The 16,452-nt window shown below is 38.8% G+C and overlaps 2 protein-coding genes across 2 annotated transcripts; both read left to right on the forward strand.

Annotated features, from left to right (window-relative positions):
• The first annotated feature begins 233 nt into the window (after positions 1 to 233).
• Positions 234 to 3,176, forward strand: pi15b (peptidase inhibitor 15b). The gene is made up of 6 exons (XM_014140477.3): positions 234 to 337; positions 580 to 868; positions 1,363 to 1,481; positions 1,652 to 1,784; positions 1,998 to 2,113; positions 2,428 to 3,176. Exons 2-6 carry the CDS (start codon positions 602 to 604, stop codon positions 2,561 to 2,563), a joined length of 771 nt encoding a protein of 256 aa, XP_013995952.1. The 5' UTR covers positions 234 to 337; positions 580 to 601; the 3' UTR covers positions 2,564 to 3,176.
• A 1,437-nt stretch (positions 3,177 to 4,613) lies between these two features.
• LOC106569228 (cysteine-rich secretory protein LCCL domain-containing 1) lies at positions 4,614 to 15,734 on the forward strand. The gene is made up of 15 exons (XM_082960872.1): positions 4,614 to 4,861; positions 5,281 to 5,600; positions 7,574 to 7,692; positions 7,953 to 8,085; positions 8,185 to 8,300; positions 8,457 to 8,557; positions 8,654 to 8,824; positions 8,971 to 9,031; positions 10,095 to 10,161; positions 10,767 to 10,897; positions 12,523 to 12,566; positions 12,657 to 12,729; positions 12,834 to 12,903; positions 13,013 to 13,146; positions 13,591 to 15,734. The coding sequence occupies exons 2-15, from the start codon at positions 5,343 to 5,345 to the stop codon at positions 13,640 to 13,642; spliced, it is 1,530 nt and encodes a 509-aa protein (XP_082816998.1). The 5' UTR covers positions 4,614 to 4,861; positions 5,281 to 5,342; the 3' UTR covers positions 13,643 to 15,734.
• Positions 15,735 to 16,452: the final 718 nt, after the last annotated feature.

A 16,452-nucleotide genomic window follows, 5' to 3' on the forward strand; every position in this document is an offset into this window, starting at 1 on the left:
TGCTGACAACCAACTGAGTGAAGTCATGAAGAAGACACCTTGCTATTACAGTAATATAAAGGATATAATCCTAACTTGACCTAAATGTAATGAAATTTGATTTCCAATAAATAAGTATGCAATAAACAATGTTACAAGTAGCATACAAATGATATAATGTTGACATTAACACCTCAGACACTGTTTACCATATTCTCCTTGAGCAATGACAGATTATAAAAACCGTGGCCAAGGCAGAGGCATGTGGCAGTAGAGTGAGAGAGGGATTGAACAGAGTACGCAGAGAAGGGAATTGTACAACTTTGAACAGGCTCATCTGAGACTTTCTGAATTGCGGGTAAGACATTGGCTATTCAACAATGTATTTTGGATCAAACTTTCATGTTATATTTTGAATCTAATCAGGGAAGTGATAGTTTGAATAGAATAGTTATTTGGCAATTATTATTTTTTTAAGAATTGATGTGATCTTTCTACCTTTGCGTTTTTATTCAAGAGCATGACATAATTATCCATAGTAATGTAGGTTACTTGTTTTATTTCAAACGAGACTGTTATTTTCTTTGTTTTTCTTTACAGTACGTGACTAAACTGGAGAAGAATGAAAGGCATGTGCTATTTTACCAATGTGGTCCTGTTCTGCATAGCCCGTGGAGCAAGTGGATTGCTCATCCATAACTCAACAGATTCCACTTCTATATCCAATTTCACCGACATGAACTCAACGTTAAACGCGCAGGTGTCTGCGCTCATCCCCAAGTCTAGACGGAAACGCTGGATTTCGCAAAGCGACATGCTTGCCATCCTTGACTATCACAATAAAGTCCGAGCAAACGTCTTTCCACCTGCTGCAAATATGGAGTATATGGTGAGTGCAAGTTTTAATTGAGATTCAATTGAAAATGTTTTACATGCTAAACTAGTAGGCTACTTTTTATTTGAAATTTGTTGGCGTAATGTTGCCTTTGTGATTTGATCTGATAACTTACTGTATAACTTTTTTGCCAATTAAAATGTAGGCATGCATCATGAGTCATGTTGCTACTATGGCTTGGTCTATGGCTTACCCTGCTGGAAACATGAGGTTACTACATAAAATCAGTGTGCTCATGGTCACAGAATAATATATATATTTGTAAAACATTTTGGGGGGGTGTTTCTGGCATCTATTCGATATCATTGCAAGAAGCTTTACTGTTTCTATTGGGTATCAAAATATAACTAATGAGCAGTTTTGTGCATTTTGTATTCATGCAAGTTAATTCAGGTAGATATTTTTGAGAGCAACTCACAATGCATGGCTTTTGTGCACTTTTAGGTTCAATCCCAATGAATGCATTATCATGTCTGCAACACATACAGGTGTGGGATGAAGGCCTTGCCAGATCTGCTGAAGCCTGGGCAGCCACGTGTCTCTGGGAACATGGACCACCGTTTCTACTGAGATACCTGGGACAGAACCTGTCGGTCAGAACAGGGGGGTATGTAAAGCCTGGGATGTGTCAATCATATATCAACTGACCACGTGTTGATACAATATTTTATTTGTTTTTATTGATTGAGGGGGATCCGAGCAATGCCATCTTTGAGTCCAACCTCATGCAATGTTGACTATGGCACAAAATGAATGTACTTGATGTGTTTCTTCCAGATATCGCTCCATTCTGCAGCTGGTCAAACCTTGGTATGACGAAGCCAAGGATTACATGTTTCCATACCCTCGTGACTGCAACCCCAGGTGTCCTATGAGGTGCTCTGCACCGATGTGTACACATTACACTCAGGTACAATAGCCGTCTAGGCACTTTAGATTTGAGAATCTTTGGGGTAGTCTTCTCCTGACGAAGACCCTGATGAAGGTCTATTGACCTAAACATTGCTTCTACGAGATGAATTCAATCGTTTGTGCAGTATTCAGGATAACCAGGGTGCTGGAGTTTCTTCTTTTTCAGGAAAGTATTTTTTATCCTCAAAAGACTTCTCTGACTGATATTCAGATGGTGTGGGCTACGACGAACAGAGTTGGGTGTGCAGTTCAAACGTGCTATAACATGGTTGTCTGGGGAGCCATGTGGAGACAAGCAACATACCTGGTCTGTAATTATTCCCCAAAGTGAGTCCTGCTTAATACCTTAACAAGCTCCACTTATCACAGCTGAATGATTGATATCCTCTCTCTTACATTTCAGAAGCACATTGTCAGACCGAATGAGAACAGATTTATAGGTGTTCACGTAAACTGATGTCATTATGAAAGCATCAAGGCTATTTTATGCATAATAACAAGTATAGCCGCTATTATGCTTTAGATTTGTCAAATGGGAAATGACAACTACATTAATTGAAATTGGAAAAGGATATGTTTAATGCCCAAGGGAGCATCTTTCAACTACAACAAGAATGACATTATTATTCTTTTTTTTCCAGGGGGAACTGGGTAGGAGAACCTCCCTACAGAGTTGGCATCCCATGTTCAGCATGCCCACCAAGCTACGGAGGCTCATGTAGTAACAACCAATGTTTCCCTGCAATAGCGTCCAACTACATGTACTGGTTCAAGTAAACCATTTAGACATCTGTTTTAATAATGAACTGTCAGATATCATAATTTCACATTGCTTCAAATGTCAGATGTATTTCCCACAAATACTTTATATGTACAATGTACCTTTTTTATACAATTACACATTTTGAATTATAAGCTACATTTGATTTGGTTTTGAGATGTAAATGAGTATCATACAGCGTACAACTTATTGTTGTCTTACCATCATATTGATGGTCAAATGTATTGATCAGCAATCATGGTGTTTTTGTTGGTGACTTTTGATTGACTATTTGGTACAGAGGTCAAACCTACAAATACCTCCACTAAGGCAGTGGTTAATAAGCTTCCTCATAATTATAAAGACAAGAGAATATTGGATCGATTGACCCCAGCTCACAGTACCATATGTCAGTAGCATTTTCAACATTGATAAATATCGTTTTATTAAAGATTTACTGTATTTTTGTAAGTACTTCTGAAGTGTTTTCCAGAACATGAATTACATGTTGTTGTTTTTATTTGCATGAAGCTTCATATTTTTACACCATTGAATGTCACTTATATTTGTGTTCATGTAATTGCTATGGCCTGTTACCATTGTTATAGAATAAAGCTGTAACTGAGTGTGTCTTGCTTGAGAAAGTGTGTTTGGAATGTCCAACTGCATCAGAAGAAGGTTTAGCAGCTGTAGTGATGAAAGGAGAACACCAGAGGGCAAGCCTGACAAAGTAAACCTTTTTTTCTCAAATCAAATTTTATTTGTCACATGGGCTACACAGTTTACAGCAGGTATAAAAGGTGCAGCGAAAAAAACTCTGCCTGCAGTGGAATATTCCCTTGTGAATATTCAACAATGTCCCTGTGTGAAGACTGATAATTATGGACATTTTGCACATAAGTCACACAAAGACAAGTAATGAAATTAATAATAGGGAAAACAACACAGGAAAAGGTTATTTAGACACAATGTGAACTATCTGCTGAAACGTTCTGTACACTGCTAAATAAAATCAAAAGAATGTCCCTGGTCAACATCATTACAGAGAATTTGTTTAGGCCCAGCCCATAAGCCAATTATCTCTTGGACCTGTTCAGTTCCCCACTGACTTGGAGTCTTGCAGTGCTAGAACCCAATTGACCCCTAGCATGGAGTGTCTGCATCTCTACTGTAAAGCACTAAAGAGGACTATCAATGGGATTAAAATTCCCCTAGTAGGCAACTTTGAATTGGCAGTGGTACTTATTCACCCAAAATGTATTTGCTTGTACAAGTTGCCCCATCAATGCAGTCACCTGGAAGCAACCATGGCACTGTACAGCAACTTGTTACAGGTCTTAGCTGGGCACTGACTTCATTTCCACCTGAGTGGACATTTCTTGGTCATGTGGGTTGATTCCTCTAGACATCTTACTAGGAAGGCAGGATTGAAGTCAGCATGACCTAAGGTGCTGAGAATCTGATGCCCAGGAAGGCACTCATAAAACAGGGAGCACAGCATGCCCTCTACCCAGAGGATACCAGCTATCTCCATGATACCCACCTGAGGAACAGAGTCTGTTTCTCAAACTTGGGTTGATGTTTACTGAAGTGGAAAAAGCCTAATCAGTTTTGATGGGTTTGGCCATCTTTAAGCTGCAGAGCTCAGTTGGGTTGTGTTGCTTAACAAAGGCAGGGGATTTAGGAGGACAGCAAGTTCAGAGTGCAGCTTTTCTTAGTGTCATGGATGCAGGCACAACGTTAGAGAGGCTTGTAACAACATAGACAGTGATGTTTGGGGTGTACAGTACAGTAATAGTTCATTCATCCATTCAACTCAAATCCCATTACAGTAAATGTGATAACTGAACATCTCAAAATCTTACCAACAAACATAAACAGAAATACAATTCTAAAGAAATACTACATTTACATGTGAGTGTGCTCTCATTACCCAAAGTTTACCTTGCTATAACTTGAGTGGGTTGGCTGGGATCAGAAGCAGTCATCCAATAGTTCAATCTGGGAACACAAGAGGAGGCCAAGGGCGGGGTCTGCGGCGTTACGCATCGCTAAATCTAAATTTGGCATATAAACGCAGGGAGCGCTCATACTTGAATGATTATACAGGTACGCTCTCTAGATTCCTTGGTGGATGTACGATATCCGAACTTACTTACTTATTACGTAAATGTAGGCTCCTGTAGATGTCCTAAATCTTAGGATGTATAAAGAGTAGCTCTCATGTTCACCATTCTGCTTCAATACAACTTTTGGAGTTGGACATTGTTTCCCGGGGATAGTTGACCAGATTGAACAAAACGTTTTGGTAAAAGGTACATTTAAAAAAATATATATATATATTCGACACTGGGATAACGAAAAATACTGTTTTGTATTATAACTTTGTATTAATACAGGATCGGAGGTGAATTGCCTTGCCTTGTAGCCTGTGAGAGAATTTCACACGCAATACGCATGCTCCTGAAATATTGCATGTGCTTTGCAAAAACGTATTTTTTTGTGTGAACAGTGCAATTGACCTACTGTCAAGAGCTTAAAATACACCAAAGCTATGTACAGTATTACCGTTCTAATTCTAATGTATGATATTCTTGTGCCAGAGATGTGAAAATTCATCAGTTCTCACATTCAAGTGAATGCATAAATCAATAACCAATAATATTAAATTGAATAAAGATCTCTGAATGCTTGACCAACCATCATATTGTATTTAATTTGTAATTTTGTTTAGCCAACAGAATACAGATTTTGTATTGGAGTGAATCACAGAGGCTGGAGAGGCTGATCGTCATCATGAAGGGTGTACCTCAGGACTGGCTGAGAGGGTTTGGGTTGCTATTTTTTGCCCAAACAGTACTTTCTATGGTGATCCCTAACTCTACTCACCTGGAGGCTATACTGGAGAAGTATATGAACAAAGATGATGAGTGGTGGGTGTCCAAACAGAGAGGGAAGAGAGCCATCACTGAGGGTGATATGCACCTCATCCTCGATTTGCACAACAAGCTCAGAGGTCAAGTTTATCCTCAAGCTTCAAATATGGAGTATATGGTAAGAAAGCTAAGCCAGGACCAACTGTGTCTGCTATATTTATGTTATGTTTAGGTTTTCCTAAGATTGACTGTAGGCAATTGGAAGATGACTCTTGCTCGTACTGAAGAAGGAGATTGTACAGTACTACAGATTGAAGCAAGTGTTAGTTACTTATTTTGCACTCATACTTCATCTAAGCTAACGGATGATACTTGCTCATAGACTCAAGACATGTAGGCCTGAGAATCTGGAACATTCTCAAATCCATTCAACCAGAATGGTTTCAGCAGATCACATTTGGAAAGTCAGGGCCAATGCAGAGGTTTCACACCAAGCTCTGGGAGTCGGTGGTGTAAAGTAACTAAGTCAAAATACTTTGACGTACTACTTAAGTAGTTTTTTAGAAGTATCTGTACTTTACTTGAGAATTTATCTTTTGGACAAGTTTTACTTTTATACCACTACATTCCTAAAGAAAATATGTAAATGTATTCCCATACATTTTCCCTGACACCCAAAAGTACTTTTGAATGCTCAGGCAGGACAGCAGTATGGTCCAATTCACAACACACCTACCAGTATAATGCGTTGTCATCCCAACCGCCTCTGATCTGGCAGATTCACTTAATCTTATTGTACAAATTGCATTTGTACATTTTTGTAAATTTAAAACACAAGAAAGTTTGGTTTGCTTCATTAATATAAGGAATTTGATATCTAGCATTTACTTTTTACTTTTAAGTATGACAATTGAGGGAATTTTCCACAACTATACTTAAGTAAAACCAAATATTTTTACTCAAGTAGTATTTTACTGGGTGACGTTCACTTTTACTTGAGCCATTTTCTATTAAGATATCTTTACTCTTACTCAAGTATGAAAATTGTGTACTTTTCCCACCACTGCTGGGAGCAGAGAGCTCAAATAGATCAAAACCTAAAAGCAAGCCTGACCAACAGCCAAGCAATAAAGCCAGTATGTCACTGCCCCTGTCAAACCTCGAGCTCTGGCCCCTGCCTTGGCAACCAACCAGCTCTCTCTTCCACTGTTATTGTGCACTCTGCCTCAACCATTTAAAGTCACATCTTCAAATATTAGTCTTTATTTAATCTTTGCATTTCCTTTGGCAACAAAGATGGATCTGTGTTGACTCAAACCTTTAACAGTTGAGCATCATCCTTTGAAGTATGGTTGATCAAATATAGGTTTCTGCAAAGGATTCCTGGAAGCAATGTAAAGTACTGTTCCCAGATGGAGGGGTTAACTGTAAATGTTGAGAAGAACACAAAGGATTTGCCTTTTAGAGGACATAATTTCGATGTCTTAATGTAAATATCCAACACTATTTGGATAATTTGAACGATTTCCATGTATAAACGGAGATTAGTATCCAGGACTACAGTATGTCCATTTCCTTCAAGACCACTACACTAACACTAAGCAGTACATAATGCAGATATCACTAATGTAATGTACGACACATGGAAGACATTAGGACTGTACAGGGCAGCCGACTGGCACCTTTTGAAAATGAACCTTGATGGGTGTTAGTGCAATTAAACAGCAGAACAGCAGCACACTACACCTATTCTTCTAATGGACAATTTTACTACAGCTTGGCAGAAACATTAGAATTCCTCACATCATATCTACTTAGCTCTTTGGCAGAAACAAGTGGTGCACAAATAGTTTATAGTGTCAATTGACCCAATACAAGATCTGTATCATGTGCAGATTGGTGCACTTTAGTGCAGAGTTGATGCAAAGAGGCCAGTAGTACTAAAAATGCCTTCAGGTCCCTCAATACTTTCTGGGAAGAATGCTAAGATTTGCATTTCCGTTTATCAAGAATTTTGTATTTCTAGAGTCTAAGTAACACTAATACAAGCACTTTTAAGAGTTTTAGTCTCAGTAGCTCTAGCACCAATCTGATGTGCCTGCAGATATGCGTTTAGCTTATCAGAATAACTCTGACTTTCACATTTGAAAGGTTTGGGATACGGAGCTGGAGAGGAGTGCTGAACACTGGGCACACACCTGTCTGTGGGAGCATGGACCACAACACATGCTAACCCAGATTGGACAGAACCTGGGTGCCCACTGGGGAAGGTCTGTATGGTAACAGGAGAGATGACCAGTTTGATTATATGCATTATGTCATTATACAGTAGTACTGTATGTACATTTCCTAACATGATTACTCCTTGATACTTTGTTTTAGGTGGCTTTAACAGGATGAATGACAGTTGTGGGGTCATATAAACTCATGAGGCAACAAATGTGTGATTAAACAGTGGAGTACAGAGTACTGATATATTGCCATGGGTTGTGTCCAGTTAGTTCAATTGTTTTGTTTCCACTTTCCTCAGAGAACGACCACCAACATTTCACGTCCAAGCCTGGTATGATGAAGTGAGAGACTACAGCTATCCCTATCCACAGGAATGTAACCCACACTGCCCTTTCAGATGCTCTGGTCCCGTCTGCACTCACTACACACAGGTAAGAGTTTCCTGTGACAATATCATAACACTTTATTTAAGGCCAGAGAAGTCTGAGAGGACCATTATCTGAAGGTAGCTACTTTGTCTCTCTTTGCAGATGGTTTGGGCAACAAGCAGCCATATTGGATGCGCTATCAATGTGTGCTACAATATGAATGTGTGGGGCATGATTTGGACTAAAGCTGTGTACTTGGTTTGCAACTACTCACCGCCGTAAGTCTTCCGGTTTAAAAAAATATATTCTTATGTTTGTCCCCCCTACAAAAACGTTTTATTAAGTTGAAATTGCTGTATATTATGTAGTGTATTGGAACTGGGAGGGATTGGGTCAAAAGGTTCAGTGTGTTTTATGATGTAATTTGTGTGCAGGGGAAACTGGTGGGGGCATGCCCCATACAAACATGGCAGCCCGTGCTCTGCCTGTCCTCCCAGCTACGGTGGAGGCTGTAGGGACAATCTCTGCTACAAAGGTAGGCTGCTTTTTTGGTGCAAAATAAATTGGTTGCTTTTCACATTTTTGTTTTGCAGGGCATATAACATGTGATGTGGCTCTTGTTCTTCTTCAGAGAACGGAGTACAGAGACGTCCTGCCCCTGAACTAGAAGAGACAAATTACATTGAGCCGGAGCCACAGCCAGAACCGAGGGCCCAAGAGCCTCGGGCGAGACCACTGCCACCAACACCATCATCCAATGACAACGTGGAGAGGAATGAGTTGGTCAGCACAGTGCAAATGTGTAAGAATTGATCTCTCATTTGATTGCACTGTATTTCATACACAATGTCATTGTACAGTAGGACATGTCTGTCACCAGACAGATAAGTCTATATTTGGAATGATTGCCAGAAGATCTAAGTGAGATTGGTTTTCTTGTTTTTAAAGGTCAACAGATGGACTGTGAGACCAAGCTGCGTGATCGTTGTAAAGGAACCACTTGTAATAGGTAGGCCGAAATTGTAAAGGAAACACTAGTAATACTGTAGGTAGGCCTAAATTGTAAAGGAAACACTAGTAATACTGTAGGTAGGCCTAAATTGAAAAGGAAACACTAGTAATACTGTAGGTAGGCCGAAATTGTAAAGGAAACGCTAGTAATACTGTAGGTAGGCCGAAATTGAAAAGGAAACACTAGTAATACTGTAGGTAGGCCTAAATTGAAAAGGAAACACTAGTAATACTGTAGGTAGGCCTAAATTGAAAAGGAAACGCTAGTAATACTGTAGGTAGGCCTAAATTGTAAAGGAAACACTAGTAATACTGTAGGTAGACCTAAATTGAAAAGGAAACACTAGTAATACTGTAGGTAGGCCTAAATTGTAAAGGAAACACTAGTAATACTGTAGGTAGGCCGAAATTGAAAAGGAAACACTAGTAATACTGTAGGTAGGCCTAAATTGAAAAGGAAACGCTAGTAATACTGTAGGTAGGCCGAAATTGAAAAGGAAACACTAGTAATACTGTAGGTAGGCCTAAATTGAAAAGGAAACACTAGTAATACTGTAGGTAGGCCTAAATTGAAAAGGAAACGCTAGTAATACTGTAGGTAGACCTAAATTGAAAAGGAAACACTAGTAATACTGTAGGTAGGCCTAAATTGAAAAGGAAACGCTAGTAATACTGTAGGTAGGCCTAAATTGAAAAGGAAACACTAGTAATACTGTAGGTAGGCCTAAATTGTAAAGGAAACACTAGTAATACTGTAGGTAGGCCGAAATTGTAAAGGAAACGCTAGTAATACTGTAGGTAGGCCGAAATTGTAAAGGAAACGCTAGTAATACTGTAGGTAGGCCTAAATTAAAAAGGGAACACTAGTAATACTGTAGGTAGGCCTAAATTGAAAAGGAAACGCTAGTAATACTGTAGGTAGGCCGAAATTGTAAAGGAAACACTAGTAATACTGTAGGTAGGCCTAAGTTGTTCCTAAAGTCGATGCTGTCACTTACGAGTTCTTACTCATTCCTGTGAATCGGTCAAAGCTGAGTTATAACTATTGTTTCTTCTTGCAGGTACGAGTGTCCTCCTGGATGCTTGTCTAGCCCAGGAAAAGTAATAGGGACTGGGTATTATGATATGGTACGAAAAGAAAACACTATTTTGTATCTGTCAATTTGTTTTGTCTATTCTCAGTGCACAAGTTGTGGGATATAAAATAATGATATAAAACAACTTTAGTCATTTTGCTCACATATTCTAATTCTTGAACAGTATTGGATAACAGCCCTCAGTGCGGGAGTTGAACAGTTGGGGATAGCCATAGTATACTGTCATAATACTTTATATAAAGCAGGGTTCCCCAACTAAATTCAACTGCAGGCTGAGGATGGTCGGGGGGCCAGAACATAATTATAAATCATTTGTACACTGCAAATTGACCACAATAAGAAGAAGCGCAAACCGATATAGTACCTGACAAAAACGTAATGATTACATTGGGATACAATCACATATCTCTCTATTTATGTGTGGGAAAACTTGGGAACAGATTTCCTCAAATAAAATCACTTGGAGCTGATTTCCTGGTGTTTTTACAGTGTTTTATGTCCAACAAGGAAAATTCACACAAAAAAAATGAATATGCTCAGTAAACTTGGGGGGGCCAAATAAAATGATTTGGTCCGCAGGCCGCCAGTTCGGGAACCCTGGTATAAAGAGTAGTGAAACATGTTTTAATTTTTCAGCAATCAAGTGTTTGCGGAGCTGGTTTACACGCTGGAATCATAGACGATGGTGGAGGCTGGCTGGACATTACAAGACAAGGAAGAAAATCACATTTCACAAAGTCATACAAAAATGGTGTTCAGTCTGTTGCGTGAGTTTTACTCACTCCACTATGTTTGTTTTACTCACTCCACTATGTCTGTTTTACTCACTCCACTATGTTTGTTTTACTCACTCCACTGTGTCTGTTTTACTCACTCCATTATGTCTGTTTTACTCACTCCACTATGTCTGTTTTACTCACTCCACTATGTCTGTTTTACTCACTCCACTATGTCTGTTTTACTCACTCCACTATGTTTGTTTTACTCACTCCACTGTGTCTGTTTTACTCACTCCATTATGTCTGTTTACTCACTCCACTATGTCTGTTTTACTCACTCCACTATGTCTGTTTTACTCACTCCACTATGTTTGTTTTACTCACTCCACTGTGTCTGTTTTACTCACTCCATTATGTCTGTTTTACTCAATCCACTATGTTTGTTTTACTCACTCCACTATGTTTGTTTTACTCACTCCACTATGTTTGTTTTACTCACTCCACTATGTCTGTTTTACTCACTCCACTATGTCTGTTTTACTCACTCCACTATGTTTGTTTTACTCACTCCACTATGTCTGTTTTACTCACTCCACTATGTCTGTTTTACTCACTCCACTATGTCTGTTTTACTCACTCCACTATGTCTGTTTTACTCACTCCACTATGTCTGTTTTACTCACTCCATTGTGTCTGTTTTACTCACTCCATTGTGTCTGTTTTACTCACTCCACTATGTCTGTTTTACTCACTCCACTATGTTTGTTTTACTCACTCCACTATGTCTGTTTTACTCACTCCACTATGTCTGTTTTACTCACTCCACTATGTTTGTTTTACTCACTCCACTATGTCTGTTTTACTCACTCCACTATGTCTGTTTTACTCACTCCAGTATGTCTGTTTTACTCACTCCACTATGTTTGTTTTACTCACTCCACTATGTCTGTTTTACTCACTCCATTATGTCTGTTTTACCCACTCCATTGTGTCTGTTTTACTCACTCCATTATGTCTGTTTTACTCACTCCATTGTGTCTGTTTTACTCACTCCATTATGTCTGTTTTACTCACTCCATTGTGTCTGTTTTACTCACTCCACTATGTCTGTTTTACTCACTCCATTATGTCTGTTTTACTCACTCCATTGTGTCTGTTTTACTCACTCCATTATGTCTGTTTTACTCACTCCATTGTGTCTGTTTTACTCACTCCATTATGTCTGTTTTACTCACTCCATTGTGTCTGTTTTACTCACTCCATTATGTCTGTTTTACTCACTCCACTATGTTTGTTTTACTCACTCCATTGTGTCTGTTTTACTCACTCCATTATGTCTGTTTTACTCACTCCACTATGTTTGTTTTACTCACTCCATTATGTCTGTTTTACTCACTCCATTATGTCTGTTTTACTCACTCCACTATGTTTGTTTTACTCACTCCACTATGTTTGTTTTACTCACTCCATTGTGTCTGTTTTACTCACTCCACTATGTTTGTTTTACTCACTCCACTATGTCTGTTTTACTCACTCCACTATGTTTGTTTTACTCACTCCACTATGTCTGTTTTACTCACTCCACTATGTCTGTTTTACTCACTCCATTGTGTTTGTCATAAAGCCAAATCAACAAGTGTCACGTTTTCACACCAAATGATTCAAATTTACAGGATGAACAGGAGTGCAAATGCCTTCAACGTATTTACTGTACCAGGTATGTCTGGTCTACTATCATGTTGTGAACCTTTATGTCTCAGTAATGCATGTATTGTTTGAATGACATTGTGGCATCTTTGCTCCTCAGTAAAAGCAGTCACATGTGAGACCACCGTTGCACGGTTCTGTCCCTACAAAAAACCTGCACGGCACTGTCCAAGGTAAAGAAAGAGGTCACTTTCTAATAAACCAAACTTGACCTTCTACTGTAAAGTTAATTGGTTTGGATAGGTACTGTGTTTAAAATATATTTTTCCCCCACCAGGATGTATTGCCCCCGCAATTGTCTGCATGAGACCCGTGCCAGAGTCATTGGAACACAATGGTATTCGGATGTAAGTCCTTGTATGTATGTACTGTATGTCTGACACTGGCCTCCAAATATTTAATTTCTCTCATAGAACCGGCCTATGTTTTACGCTAACCTACCTTGTTTTTTTCTAGAAATCCAGTATATGTCGAGCAGCCATCCATGCTGGTGTCATTCAGAATGACTCAGGAGGCTACCTGGATGTGCAGCCTGTGGACAAGAGGAGACAGTACAGCGGTAGCTATCAGAACGGAATCTCTTCAGAAAGGTAAGGGACGTGAATAAGGGAAACGCAGGCCAATTGTGGGGTTTTGACTCTGTTGCAAATGCTTTTGGATGCGTAATGGGTAGGGACCAGGATTTTTTCCTGGTCGGCTCATGTGGTCAGAAAAACTCTTTGCCTTGTCAGATTTGGGGTGGTAGGTAGCCTAGTGGTTAGAGCGTTGGGTCAGTAACCGAAAGGTTGTAAGATCGAATCCCTGAGCTGACAAGGTAAAAATATGTTGTTCTGCCCCTGAACAAGGCAGTTAACCCACTGTTCCTAGGCCGTCATTGAAAATAAGAATTTGTTCTTAACTGACTTGCCTAGTTAAATAAAGGTAAAATATACATTATAGGCTAGTATCAGTGTCATATACTGTACCTTGGCTTGACTATGTAAACTGTTCTTAGCTGGATGCAAACTTACACAAGTGTCCATTCTTCCTCCCAGCCTACAGAATCCCTCAGGTGGCAAAGCATTCAGAGTATTTGCAGTCATTTGAATCCACATTGCAAGGACACTGGCAATGAAAATGAGCACTTGTCATTTAACACCCAGTCATTTCACGGCCAGTAATTACACTGCTTATGGTTTCCCTCTCTTCCTAAGCTGCACCTCAGCTTCTCAAGGCTGTTCAATTCACTTTGATCACAACATATATAAAGATACAATGATCAAATGTAGATCTTTTAAGACTGTATATTGGATGTATATAACATGTTGTAAATAAGTTGAATGTCTAACAACTGCAATCTCTCATAGATATTTGTATCAGAACAGAAAAAGACGTAATGTGCATGCATGGTAAAGGTTTTAATTCTATGATATTTCAAATCTTGTATTGTTTTTTTAATTTGTAAGTATTTTATACATTTTGATGACTGATGTTGATGTTATATTTCATGCTACAAAATTGTATAGCCTTTATTCATAGATTTTTACAGTTGAAGCCTGGCTGGCCAGGAGTGCGTCAGAGAATTTCATAGCACGAACCACATGGCGAGACACCCAAAATATGCATTATTTATTTACATTTGTGAAGAAATCATTGTTGTCAATGGTCAATTCTGGAAGGATAGTTTGGACTTTCATAGCATGTCTTTTAGCTGAACATACAGTATAGCAATTATTATATGTTTCATGAAAACCTTATCAGTTCGCCATTGATTGCTACTGTTCATAATACAGTAGCTGTATGGTATGTAGTTTATAAAGCACTACCTCACGTTGTTAGAAAGGCACCATTAATGTACTGGAAACTACTGGTACCCTGTCTGGATGGCAGAGAGAGTACTGTCTTACTGTCCTAGATCCAACATGTGTTTGCCAGGTTCACAGGGCATTACTGTGTGATAAAGGGCTAAATCCTGGTGTATTCAGTAGTAGCTTTTCATATTTCTACAGCTCCCCCCCCCAAAAAAAACACAGACAACAATTATCTGGTTGAAACATTAATATGTTTTATATACATTATACAGCTATTACACATGTTCATCTATCCACAGAACTCAGGCACTCATATTCAACATTTCAAAAACAGAATTTGTAGAAAGCCCATATCCTTTCCAGGCAGGAGCAGTAAAGAATGAAAGCTGAGCAAGCCCTTATGTTAAACTACTCTGGCCCACTGGCTGTGCGCTAGGTAGAGCAGACAAAGAGTGACTTTGTGTGTGTTGATCTCGATCTCACTTCCCTGGATGCATTTCCCCCACGCCTGCCACAGATGTGGTCAACCCCAGCTGAAAGGTCTCTGTCAGTCACCTGAACACACACATACCCTCTGTGGGATGCTTTATGTAAGGGTTGAGATTCAAGTTCACTATATTTTACCCAATAGTTTCGTCTGAAAGGAGTTTGCTTCGGATAACACATTTTAACTAATGCTGTAACTTTTTTAAAGGGGCAAGATCATATCTAAGATAATGTACTGTATTCTCTAATTTTGTCAGAAGCTCTTGTTAGACTGTATAGTCAGTCAACATAAGAGATAGTTAAATATTAAAGCTGTAAGTGGGTCAGACTTACTTCAATATGGAATAGAAACAAGGGAATCCAACAGGACAGACTTATTGACCTTTATCCATAAACTTTTATCCATTCTTTAGAAATAGATATTACATACTAGCTTCCATTGCTAGTGCAAAGCTATGGTTAATACATTGTATACACTGTACTGTAGTGGTGAGCCATTATAACACACAACCCCCACTATCACCACCATTCTGCTGAGTGACCGGGGGGCTGGACTGAGAGGAACTTTCCAGGAAGAGAACCAGGGCAGATAGAGAGCTGCTGATGGCCTCATTGAGTTCCGCACCACTCTCCAGAGAGAAGAGGCATGCATCAGAACACTGTCAAAATTCACAGGGCAGTGTTGCAGAGGAGTCCACTGGCAAAGACGGCAAATGTTCACTGCTGCAGGAGTGTTATACAACATGAAGAGACCCCACCGTCACAGACCCGCACAAGGATCAATACATCATCATCTCAGAGGTGCTGTTTGGTGAAATGAGATTTGTTTCCTTTCCTTTGGACTGTAGCTACTGCTAATAGTATACCTGATACTAAATAAAATAATAATCAATAAAAAAGTTGGAGAATATTATGTATTTATCATGTATATGATGAATGTCTTCCAGTACTTGTTAATGCTTGTCCAATGTCTGTGGTTGCTGTGAGTAGAAATCCGCTCCATCAGATGAATGTTGTTATAGTATAACCCTCCTAAATTTGACACACTGTAGTACAGTGCAGTACAGTACAGTGAACAGTGTTCCCACTGGGCACATCAGTTCAACGCCTAGTTTTGATTTACATTTGGTTGAGTTGTCAACTAACGTGAATTCAACGTGAAATGAACAACAAAAAAATTGACCATGCCATTGGATTTAGGTAGAAATTTTGGTGGGAAAAACATGTATGACTTTTAGCAAATCCAATCATTTTTGCACGTTGATTCAACGTCATCACATTGAGTTTTTTTGTTGAAATGTTGTGGAAACAACATTGATTCAACCAGTTTTTGCCCATTGGGTTCTGTGCAATCAAGATAGTTTATATCTTTATAGAATAATCTCACTTGATCCATAGTGGCAGGCTGTTCACAGTAAATGAATAAATATAATCTTTATATATATATATATATATATATATATATATATATATATATATATATATATACTATATATATATATATATATATATATATATATATATTTTACTCCTGAGCCTCTAATGACATAATTTATGTTACTAGTTAGAGTGAGAGAACTTTTAAAATATTTTTGATTGTGGATGTTGGTTTATTGTACA

The sequence above is a fragment of the Salmo salar genome, chromosome 14 (assembly GCF_965601325.2).
Source record: "Salmo salar chromosome 14, fSalSal1, whole genome shotgun sequence".
Lineage (NCBI taxonomy): Eukaryota > Metazoa > Chordata > Actinopteri > Salmoniformes > Salmonidae > Salmo > Salmo salar.